Source organism: Dinoponera quadriceps, unplaced genomic scaffold, assembly GCF_001313825.1.
Source record: "Dinoponera quadriceps isolate SergipeBrazil2010 unplaced genomic scaffold, ASM131382v1 scaffold3415, whole genome shotgun sequence".
Classification (NCBI taxonomy): Eukaryota; Metazoa; Arthropoda; class Insecta; order Hymenoptera; family Formicidae; genus Dinoponera; species Dinoponera quadriceps.
The window spans coordinates 54,853-68,140 of record NW_014557477.1 but is presented as its reverse complement, the minus strand read 5'-3'; the positions used below and the strand labels follow the sequence as shown (position 1 = coordinate 68,140).

Here is a 13,288-nt window from a genome sequence, read left to right as displayed (position 1 = left end):
ATTTACAGATAAGCCTCTAATATTTTTGATAAGTAGAAATTAAAATATTACAAAAACCGACTTCCAGATAAATGAATTTACAATTTTAAAAAATGCAACATAAATTTGAATAATTCACAGTAACAGTCGGTATCGCAAATGTGGATATGAATGCGGAACAATGTTATTAAAAGGTTACGCAATACATAACCGTGATATATATACCACTCGATTAACAACATATCATTATTAATAGTGTATGTGTGAACATATACACACACATAGCTGGAGAATATATTTATTATTTATTCGTGCGTTATTGCATCATTTTTTATTTTTCTCCTAAAGTCTAATATTTAATCTTACATTTCATTTTTAATATAATACACAAATTTTATAAAATTTTAATAAAATAAAGTTGGAAGGCAATATATATGAAAGCAATAAATCAAATCCAATCAGCCAACTATATATTGGGGATAAACATTGTCAAATATCTGCTATAAATTTTACTAGCGGAAAAACGAATGATTTGGCACAGGATAAGTTATTTTTGGAGTCAATCTATTGTCAAATTATGTCAGTAGAATCTGTCGATAGAACTTAATACAAACATGGATCGCTATGGAACTGTTGCGGTTTTCCGACTGAATCTGCTGCTAATTTACCAGCATACTGCTAATTATTTTAGCGGATTGTATTGTTCTAAAAGATCGAAATCTCGAAATTTGAAAACCGATTTCAATAATATTGTTTGTATCGATAAGCTTTGGTAGAACCTTTATTAAGCAGAACAAAAAAGTGCACTTCTCAAACATTTTCCAGAAAATCGACGTTAAAAAATTCCGAACGATGTGAAAGTAAAGGTAACGGAAATTATTAATAATATTTTTACATCCTCTCAAATGTAAAAATCTTGAAATAATTTTATTTTTAATAGACGGAAATTCCGAAAACGAATTTTTAAGGTAGAGTGTAAATAAAGGAAAATGCATATTTTTTATAAGAAATAAATAGGTAAAATGTATAAATCTATGTGATTTATAATTATTTTATGAAAAACTGCATTCTGATTTGAATAAGAAATTCATTGAAACTCGAACCAGCGATCTCATTTATGATCAGGCACATTGTTGCCGAGCTACGCAGTCTTTGGTACAGCGTTTCGTTAAATTTATTCACACCTCGTGACTTCTCCTTGTAAAACAATATTCCGCAATATAAGTTTCCTGAAGTATGCATGTTCCAAGAAGAAACTATTATTCTGAAAACAGTACACATAGTATATTAATATCTCTTTATTTTGATGTATATACTCTTACTATACTCAAATAAATAGATATTAGATGCTTAAATTAATTCTCGCTGTTGACTAATCAGTAGTTATGCTATTTCAACATGGCCGAAAGTGACTATTAATGTATACGAAAATACTGTCAATAGGCTTTAATAATTAATGCGTGACATTAGATCGTAGTGTAAAGAACACAATTTTTTATTGCATTAAAGATGTCGGGTTTCGTACCAAAAAAAGAGCATTTGCAGAAAGCATTATTTTTCTGCTTTCATCTCAAGAAATCTGTTGCTAAACGTCATCGTTTACTATGAGGGAACATGCTCTATCTGAAACAACTTGAAAAGATTGGTTTAGACGATTCGAAGACAACGATTTTGACGTGAATGACAAAGAGCGCCTTGGTCAGCCAAAAAAATTTGAAGATGGAGAATTGGAGGTATTACTGGAAAAAGATTCATGTCAAACGCTCAAAGAGTTGTCGGAAACACTAAATGTCGATGAATCAACTGTTAGCAAACGTTTAAAAACAATGGGAATGATCCAGAAGCTAAAAAACTAAGTCTCACATGAATTGAGAGCAAGAGGCATTGCGAAACGTTTAACCATTTATGAATTCCTGCTTCAGAGACAAAAACGGAAGTCGTTTTTGCATCGAATTGTGACTGGCGATGAAAAATAGATTCGTTACGGCAATCCTAAACGCAAGAAATCATGGGTGCGTCCCGGCGAACACATCAACATCAACGCCAAAACAGGATATTCATGAAAAGATCATGCTGTACATTTGGTGGGATCAAGTCGGTGTAATGTATTATGAGCTGCTGCAACCGAGTCAAACCATCAACGCTGAACACTGTCGAAGACAATTACTCAATTTGAATGGAGTACTGAAACAAAAACGCCCGCAATACGCCAAAAGAGAAGACAAAATTATTCTTCTCCATGACAATGCTAGACCACAAAAGAGCAATGAAGGAAATCTTACACTCGGATGGAATATCTTACCCCACCAGCCCTATTCACCAGACGTTGCTCCTTCAGATTACCATTTGTTTCGGTCAATGCAGCATGGCCTTTCTGAGCAGCACTTTTCTTTCGAAGATATCAAAAATGGCTCGATAACTAGATCGCCTCGAAAGAACCTGAATTTTTCTACCACGGAATCCATGTGTTACCCGAAAAGTGGAAAAAGGTTGTAGCTTCCGAAAGACAATATTTTGAATAACATATAATGTACCGTTCTTTTGAAATAAACATAAGTTTTTGTAGCAAAAACAGCGAGCATTAATTCAAGCACCTAATACTAATATTCTTGGTTGTACAACGAAACTTCCAATATTTCGGAAAAAAGTTATATTTTTAGAGGCGTTATTTTATTTTACGAATTTCGATGTCATGACTTTTCAGGGAAAACTGTCCTATTTTTTTTTATTTCGGTATATTTTTTTCGAGACGATGTATGTTCACAACCATTTTGTTTATTATGTGTAAGGTGTTCTTTGAAATATTTATTTGTTTATTTGTATAATGTGTTTCTTGAATGATGCATTTAGTAAATGTTATAGCATTTATTTATGTTGAAATAGTATTATATGTTAATTAAATTGCGCGCGTTATCGCTTACATAGAAAAAAGAAATTAGCTATCCATATAATACAACCGAAATTTAGGTACCAGACCTAATTTTTGGCTGCAAGAGCTAAAAACTAAGTACAGGGACAAAAAGAATTAGCTAAATTAACTAAATTTTAGTTTTATTATACGGATAGCTAATTTTTGTCTACGCGAGCCAGTTTTCAGCTATGAGAGCTACTTCTTTTTTTCCGTGTGCTCAACTGAACTAAGACAGACGCTCGCACAGCTAACATAACTCATTATCAGCCATCTCACAATGTATTCATGCGTACATCACTATATGTATACAGATTCATTTTATGCATAATCATTTGTTCTTTGTCATCATATTCGTAAATGTTACTTCAGAAATGACGAAGCCCGTACAACCAGCGGTGGCGCCCGAAATTGGGCGCGACGAGCAACCCGATGAACGGGATAATGAAATCGTCATCGAGTTGGATCGGGAAAATCAGTACGGCCGTACGCAGCCAAGGGCTAATGAGCCTCAAGGTAACCATTTATACGCATTACAGTAGATTGTTCACCATCGCTTCATATCATTGGCATCACCTTTAATGTCGAAGCTGAAGAACTTTACTATAATACGCGCGATCCTACTTTCAGCGATGTTTCTTACATAATTATATTTATTCTCCAGTTTTATCGATATGTTTTATCGATATGTTTTATTACATGGAGGAGGAAATATTGTAGTAAAATTTTGTTAATGTTGGACCATACCGGAATTATAACTGAAATTATATGTGCTGTAATCTTTAATGATATATTTCATTATCCACATCTAAGGATTACAACATGATAATTTCAGTCGTATCATAATTTGTACTAAAATTTTAATAAAATATTTTCTCCGTGTGTGTTATCATTGGGATTATTGGGTTGGATAATAATTCCATGCGGTTTTTTACCTATAAATGAAAATCGACTTCTTTATAGAAGGCAATAACTTTAGTCAACAATGTATTGGCCGTTGCGATCCACTATTTTTTGGCATTTTTCGGGCAGCTTCATAATTCCTCGCTCAAAGAACTTCTTATTTTTCTCGGCGAGAAACTGTTCCAAGTGCCGTTTAATCGACATCCTCGGAAACGAAGCACTGTCCATTCAAGAAATTCTGAAGGGAGTGGGAAACATATGGTAATTTAAGGGGGCATGATCTAATGAATATGGAGGATAAGGTAAGATGTCCCAGCTCCAGTAATTTTTGCCGGGTTTGCAAAGATGTATGCAACCTGGCTATACAATATTGTTATGATGAAAGTCGATGCCCTTGTGATTCATCAATTCTGGACACTTCTCGTAGATCGCTGCTTTCAATTTGTTCAGCTGACCACAATATACATTCAAATTGATCATTCTGTTCTCCGGAAGAAGCTCGTAGAACACAACACTCTTCCAAATCCCACTAAATTAAGAACATGACTTTGCTCGGGTGAAGCTCTGTCTTCAAAATGCTTTTTGGCGGTTTACTGCCCCCACGATCTTTTGCGCTCGATGTTGTTACAGACGATTCAATTCTTCATCGCCTGTCACCATTCGCTTCAGAAATGGGTCGCTTTTCTCACATTTTCTGAACGAATCACTGATGGAAATGTATGTGATTAGATGAGCTTCACTCAGTTTGTGTGGAACTCAAACACCGAGCTGGCTGACGTAGCCAAGTTGATATGCAAATGATTTTCCATGCTCGATTTCAATATTTAGAGAACCTCTGCAATCTTCCGCGTCTCTCGTGTAACATGGATTGGTGTCGATTAAAACTTTCATTTTGTCATTGCCGATCTGAATTTACCAGCCCGAGCATGATGCGTCTTAAACAGAAAAATCTCTGAAACGAAATCTCTCAAATCACTTCCAGCACACGCGTTCTTTCACGGAATTCTCGCCATACACCGTATATATGTTTTTATAGATTTGTGCCGCGTTTTTGCATTTTGTAAAATAAAAAACATACCGAAAATGCTCGATTTGGTTATTCATTTTTCAAACGACACCAAACACGTAAAACACAATCAATCTTCACGCTGTTTGTTTTTTTTTTTAATGTACGTTAAAATGTCACATGTCGATGATTATATGTTCCCAAGATTTGGACTAAGGTGGAGTTAGGTTGAAGCACCTAAAGCCATCTACCAGCAAAAACCGCACGGAATTACTGGCCGACCTAATATAAAGCAGGATATAAATATAAATAAATAAATAAATATATATATATATATTGTTGAAACATTTGTTAAAATATAATCAACTAAATATATTTTCTAATTGCGATAAGAATTAACATAAAATTCTACATTTATTAATAATATAAATAAATTTACGAGATTATGAGATTTTACTTCCACTGTTAAAATTACAAATTAACACTATTATTTCATAACTGTTGCACGTAATGAAGTACAACTTATATGATATATGTAAAGATAGTTTTGCAATTTTTATTTGTTTGATTTGTTTGATTGATAACTTATTAGAAAATAACCGAAATATAAGCAGCGTGTCAACTTATCTCTGCTGCCAATTAGCCCCAGTCTTTCCTATTGTAATTTTCTCAATTTTTGAAGAAGAACACAAAGCTTCACATTTGAAACTTTGAACAAAGTTTTAAAACACTTTTAAGTCTTAAAACATTTTTCGACATTTTCAATTTATCTTATTCACTTAAAATCGTCACCTTCTCTTGCATTTTCCAGATATACTGTCACCAATAATAGACTTATTTTTTTATACTAACACTTGTCCTATTTTTTATGTGACCAATACATTTACTGTGAAATCAATCGTATCTTTGCCGCTTCTACTTTTACATTCACATGTCCCTCTCGTGTGTTGCTTTATTTTTGCTTTTTTTGTCTCGGGCGTCTTAAATTTGCATGAACAAAATGGTGTGATTGTGCGCGAATAGTTTCAGCAAGAAGAAGTGATTAGTCGTCGTGATGCTGTATGTGTTTCAATATTTATTGTCATTTAATTACAGGCGTGACAGTGACACCAGTGGTCTACTCAGCCCATACGTTAACCGGCGCATTGATAGGCACTTGTTTCTGCTCTCTGGTGGCCGGTTTCGCTTTCGGATTCTGGTTTGCCCAACGACTGCGTGGGACGCCGTATCCGGAGCCCTCTGAACAACGGCAACAACTGAACCGGCTGACAGAAAGCTCGGAATCACCGGGATTCAACAACAAATCTATCAACTTGGTGCTGAATGTGCCGCCTAAGAACCCGAACGGCAAGAACGCGAATTCGTCCGCGGAGAATAAGCCGGTGCAGAAGGTAAAGAAAACGTACATATGATACAGAAGGCGACACAGAGCCGTTTGAGGCTTGCCGCAGGACCCCACGGGTTCTGGCGCATCTTCCTCCTCTTCTTCCTCCGATCTCGCGGAGTCAGACGAGCGTAACGACGAGGACGATGGTGACGACGACGAGGACGAGGACGGGACGACACCAACGAGTCTTACCACCGGCATCACCACGGACCACACGAGTAACACGCATAAACGCGACGAGGATCACTACGAGAGCGTCGTGAACGACGAGATTTGCACACTCGAGTATTTGGGCTCCTACGAAGCACAGCAGCAGCGATTCGCCGCGGTACCGAGATGCGATCGGTATCTTCGTTCCGAGTGCGTCGAGACTACGCTGATGAACGAGCCGACGACACGCGAACTTGGGGATTCCGGTAGCAGCGATAGTGCCAACAGTCTCGACAAACTCTGTGGGCATCATCTCGCCGTTCGCACCATTGATGACGGTGAAGACGACGGTCGGTTCGATCGACACGAAGCAACGGGAAACGCGCGAGATCACTACATGGTACCTACGCGGGATCCGCGTGAACTCAACGAACGGATCCTGTCGCTCTTCAATCCGCAGTTCTTGCCGAACTTTAACGACATGATTACGTACGTGGCCGCGCCCATAAATAGCCCACCACCGGCCCGGTCCCAGTCTACGGTCTATCGCAGCGTGGACGACGGTCTTCTAATTAAGGACATGAACTATCGTAAACGCGGCGACACGAACTCGATGTGCTTTCGACGTGGACTGACATACGAGGCGCAACGGAAGTGACAGTAATCCTTCGACTTCAACGTATCGCATCTCATCGCATCGCATCGCCAGCGTATATTCTATGGAAGCGGAGGAACTCCACTTTCGCTATTTACGATTTGGTCGCAAGAAACGGTCGGTAATTTTGAGCGCTTAAAGAAGTAGCAGTGTTGGTACTTGAGAAATAACTATACGTATCTCTCATCTGTGACACGGTTATTGAGGGAGAAATACGGTCGTAGATGCTATACTACGCGTAGCTGGACTTTTCCCCTCCTTTTACGTTAATTTCACGATAAACGCACGGCGAGAAGATGCGCTGGGAAACATGTTGTGGATGCCCTTAGATTATCAAAGGAAATAGTCACGCAACAGGCCGAGAATCTTCTCTTATGTTTTATAGAATATTTTCAAACTTTCTCGTGTACGTCCATCGCACATTCATCATTAGGCTCACGAACGGCTGTCGTGTGGAATTATTTTTATATAGAATTCGATCGAATTTGAGGTTTCTTCTTGATTCATTTTTTGAAGATAACGATTGTGATAACGACGGAGAATCGAGAATGCAAGAAAAAATTGTATCCCGACGACGGCGACAATGACGACAACGACCGCGTCAATGACGACAATAACGATGACAGCAACGATGACGACGACAACGACGACGATGACGACAACGACAACAACAACGACGACGATAACGATAATAACGCCTATGATTGCGACGAGAAGGCTGAAGAATCGAATCGTAGTAATGTGTTGTAATGTGATATCATGTGAGGACTGTGTTCGTAGCAGTGACCTGTTATGTGCTTAGACTGATGCAAAATAAAATGAAACACTATGTAGAGACATTTAAGCATTCGCACGAGAAACGAGGCGTGCCTTCTGTGTATTAATTGTTGGCAGATCTTGACCTATAACAGGAATGGAGTATTACTGCGACCGGTACAGATTCGGGCAAGTGCCTCATTCATGCGTTTTGTTTAAGATATTCCGATAGAACGGAGCAAAGAATAGAGAGAGATTTATGTAAGACTAATTCGAGTATCGTTGTGCACTTATTATCGTGCTGTGAGTACTGGTGATGGAAATAACAGGCGAGAGCACAATTTGATAACTCAGATTTGATAGCTCACGGAAGATTATAATGGTAGCCGTACACAGTTTCTTCGAGGAATGTACGTAATATTTGGTTTAAACATTTTAGGAATATTTTATATACTTAACGTCTTTATGTCTCATTATTTTTCAGTAAGTTTTACATGTATATAAAAGCTAAAGGTACAACAATATATAAAAAACATAAGATAAAAGTATCAATGTCTGAATATATACTTAATTAATTATATATATATTAATTATATATATATATATATAATTAATTTTATATATATATATATATATATATATATTAATATATACTTAATAATTCTGGACATTCTTACTATTTTAGTTTTAAGATACGAATCTTTCAACTTTTAACTATAACTTTAAAAGCTTGGAAGAAATCCGATTTTTTTCCATTTTCGGCTGCTTTTTCGTTTCTTTCCACGGAAAAATTGAAAATAATGAATTTCTCTTTAAACTATACTTTCAACTTAGAATATACATACATATTGTATCAAATACCAGTATCAATTATAATAAATATATTGAATGTATCATATATATTTTATGTTCTAAGTTTAAATGTTTGTATTTAAAGATCAAAACAATAAGAATATCCAGGATTAAGTACATATCTAGGTATTGGTACTTTTATCTTATTTGTTGTAACTTTTCTAATATCACTCGATAGAAATTGCACGATTTCGTTGCAGTGATATAAAATTAATTTGTAGTTAGTTGAGCGTTACGCCCGTTTAATGCACAATGTATTCTTTGTTATTTTTTTCTTTTCTTTCCTTCTTTTTCTTCACGCCCTTGACACAGCGAAATTTTTCCTCGAAGACACTCCACCAAAATAAACGAGATTTTAAGGAAGTATTTTTGCGTAGAACACAAAAAGTAGTCTGTGTTGGAAGTCTTTTTAAAGAAAATTACCGCATGAATATACGTAAAAATCTGACGCACTTATTTGTTTATATTTATACAGTCTTTGTAAATTTCTTCGTGTATATGTCAAAATATAAAATACTTTTAAATATAATAATTTCAAAATATGATACCATGAAGGAAACGTGATATGTGTTTCTGATTGATGCTGACTGACTGATTGCAATAATTTTGTTTATTTACAACAAGAAACAAAAGAATTTCTATTAAGTAAAAGTTTGACTGTTATTTCGACTAAAAAAATTAAATAAAAATGCATAAAACAGCGTGATTCTTCAAAATATTTGTTGAAGTGTTTCATTGAGAATTTTTACTTTATTTTTATTTTATTCTAACAGCTACAAAAAAATAAGCCGTTATGATAATTTAATACGAGCTCTAAACAGACGTGGATTTTATGCGTAGAAAATATTTCAAACTGATCGCGGTGCAGTATCTTTTGGGATATTATGTTTACTAACTTAAAGAGTTCCGTTAAAAAATATTTCACATATAATTATGTATAAATATACATAACTATGTATATTTATATTAAATTAATTTATATTAAGTTAGATGTGATTAGATATAATTATCTGATTACTATTATGCATGTTTTATGCTATAAAAAACTTTTAACCATTTCCTCTACGTTGAGATTTAAAAACAGACTTGCTGAGATCTTCTTGCATGCATAGAAATATAAGCATAATTAGATAATTGTATTAGTAATTAGATAATTATATCTAATCACACATAATTATGTATGGTTAATATTAAGTAATTATCTATGGACAGTTTTCATATATAATTTAATATATGTAATTATGCATTTATGTTATTTATATTTTTATATGATTATGTGTGAAATATTTTGAATGGGATAATTTCAAGAAAAAATAGTTTTAAAGTCTTACTTACATATTTATAATATAAAGAACCAAACAAAAAGGATTATCTGATTATTTTTTATTACTTTATTACTTTTTGATTATTTATCGTCTATGAGTAATGTAAGCTTCCTTGATTCACCGCTCAAACTGATGCATACACTTAATTTCAATACGATGGGGACATTTTTTTATATAATTAGAAACGCAGCCGATCCAATAAAAGAAAAAAATTTGTTTCTTATTAACTCTTAGAAGTTAAGTTCTCTCATTGAACTATCAGCTACGTTCCAAAATGCATCGAGAAGAATGTATCTAGACCAATGTTTCCCAAACTTACCTGAACCGCGAATCACTTTTTAGAATATCCGCTAGCTTTCGTGAATATGAAAAAGCGGAAGGGAGGCAAGGTAAATTGATTATTTATTTATACCACTTTGTGATATGTTAATATGTTATGAGGATATAAATCTATAAGTTTGTAAAATTACGCGAAGTAATGAAATGTGATTTAATATTCATAAATTTTTTGCGACCCACTAAAAATCAGCTCGCGACACATATTTTGAAAATTTTTTATCTAGATCGTATTGGAATCAAGTTAACATTACAATAGTGTATCTAATTATCGCACTCGTAAATGTTAATATTTTTAAAACGAAATAAAAAATTATAATTAAAATGCACTTAGTTAAACGCATCATAGTTTCTACTGTTTTCAAAATATGAAACACTCTTAGATGTAAATGTTCATATTATAGAAACGAAACTGTATATCATTGCATTTCTTGAACAAAACATTTTGTGAAAATTCTTCACAAGTAGGTTTCAGAACATTCTATATACTATCTTTAACACAAAACATTAGGCAAAAATATAAAATGTCTTTGGCTCGCAAACAATCGACTTTAAGTGAATTTCGATTTGCTCGCTACAGCTCATGAGTATACATAATTTACTTAACTTCTTTTACATTTTTAACAGATAATATCTTAAGAATTTATATCTAACAGACGTTCGACAAATATAGAAGAAAAATAAGTCTACTTTGTTAAAGTTCTGAACAGAAATATTTCCTTAAATCAAGGCGTGAATTGGTTTTATCAGCGCATAACAGCGATTGCGAAATAATTACTCGTGTGCATTTACTTGACAGCATAGTCGCGGACAGAGTGCCTCTAATGATGAGCGTCTTGAGATTTTCTTAGGATGTCAAAAACGGCAGAGAGTATACTTTTAATATGCGAAACAATTAGATGTACCTCGTTTGGCTGAAAAGTAGACCAAACGTCATGTGTCTTAATATTTAATTATTAAGGCTTTCTACAATTTTCGCATCTGTATGAAGACGCCTCGTTTAAGATTGAAATTCGTAAAGCCGTGTATAAAGTTGTCTTCTTCAACTTCAAATTGTTTTTCAATTTGACGAATTTCAAAACATGTAAAAATCGTCTGATTATTCTAACGATTTTTTTCTATTCTGAAATATGCACATCGAAAAAAACATGTTACAAACTTTTTGCTTGGTCATCTTAGTTGCATAAATAGAATTTATCAATATATCAATTTATCAGTATATCAATAAATCTGATTGATCTACATTCGTGGTTGGCGGAAAATTCAAATTTTGAGCCAAAACAATAGCAAACGGTTTCGTATACGTTCTAAAGATACTTTCTGCCGTTCCGTACTACTTTTTTTCTCATCGCTCATTAACCAACACTGCCGCGCAAATTCTAACATGCGAGCGAACAGTACAGTACATACCTGTATAATTTTCACCAATTATCATTGAGCGTTGATACTAAAAGAGACCAGGGTAAACAGAAATGTTGTTCAAGTACTTTCGCAATTCGATGGTCAACGTAGGGCTCGATGTAGATAGTCGCATATACGACAGTAACTGTGTGCTGTTTAAGCGAAATGGGAAGTCGTGTATATACGTAGAAACTGTTTTTTATCGTTGAAATCATTTAAACAATATGGAAAATTCATTCGTTATGCTACTCGTCATGCGAGCAGCAATGATAAGCATTAATATTTCATATTATTCATTCATTGCTGCGCATATATACATACACATGCATACATATGTACATACATAAGCGCGTACATGCATATGCAAAGTGATACATTTGAACTAATACATTAGCTTTTCTCTCGAGCCAAAAGTTTTCTGAAACAAATATTTTGAATGGAAGTTTTATACTATCAAAATAGCATATTCAATGTGATAATTTTTGTTTGACTTTAAGGGGTATTGTTAGGATCAGCTTTTTTCAAAGTAGATTATAGTTGCCTCAATACATACATTTATAGCTCATCTCACGAGTAGAATGGCCTAAAATTCAAGATCATTAAAAATCAAATTGTCGAAAACAAGTTCGAGATATTTTAAAATACCTTGTAATGTTTCAATCTTAATTTCATCACAATATATTTATATCTGAAATATGAAGAAAATCTATTAATATTAATATTCTTTACACACATGTGCATTTGTGCAATTACACCTTTTTTTTTTTTAATGCAACAGTATTTTTCAACATCGATTATATATACTTTCGCAATTTTACGCATATAAGTTTTAAGTTAGAATCATCCAAAAGTATAAGTGGGATCTCTTACGAGATAATTTATATTTTATATGCCAGAAAATATATGTATCCTGAGTTTATATTTGATCATTTTTTCAGTGACTTGGAATCATACGTCGTTGTATTCACCGTGAAAGGAATGGCAAATGTAGATATTTAAAAGTAATAGTTTATTTTACAAAATTCAAATTAACTTTGATGTGACCTTGATATCTCTACCCCCCAAACATCACTATATTACGTGTCTTTCAACTCTTCAATTTTCTTCTTCAATTTTTGTATTGGTCACTTTTTAGTATTTATATATTTTTATCTATTTGCAGTAATCATGATAAATAGTTTACCTTATATATATATACATATGTATGTATGTATGTATATATGTGTGTATATATACAAGCTGTTAAGAAAAGGATTTAGGAATTATAGGATAAATAATACTCGTTAAATTGAACGATAAATATTTACTAAACATAAGTCGGAAAAGCGATATTATCAGAATTGCAATTAATTTTCGATTTTTGTAACGCAAGTGATTCGCTTGATTTATCACATGCAGCATAGAAATAAAGGATTACCTGACCATTATTGATATCTACAGTACTTTGATGTCTAACGTTAAAACGTTTTATATATTCTCCTTCTAATTCTACGTACGCTCTTTATTTCTTCGTATAACAAAATTAACTGACTTTTAAAAATTACTAGTTTTGTTCAAATCACTTAATAATTTGATATATAATTAGATACACTGGTATATCCTCGTTAGTTGTTTATCATGGAAGTATATC

The 13,288-nt window shown here is 33.8% G+C and overlaps 1 protein-coding gene across 1 annotated transcript in view; it reads left to right on the top strand.

The window, feature by feature from the left end:
• Window positions 1–8,270, top strand: part of LOC106749151 (semaphorin-1A-like) — a 429,541-nt gene extending 421,271 nt beyond the window's left edge. Inside the window, exons 14-16 of the mRNA XM_014628311.1 lie at window positions 3,260–3,403; window positions 5,892–6,187; window positions 6,248–8,270. Of these exons, the coding sequence (XP_014483797.1) occupies window positions 3,260–3,403; window positions 5,892–6,187; window positions 6,248–6,991 (1,184 nt within the window). The 3' untranslated portion in view covers window positions 6,992–8,270. The remainder of the gene's footprint in view (window positions 1–3,259; window positions 3,404–5,891; window positions 6,188–6,247) is intronic.
• Window positions 8,271–13,288: the final 5,018 nt, after the last annotated feature.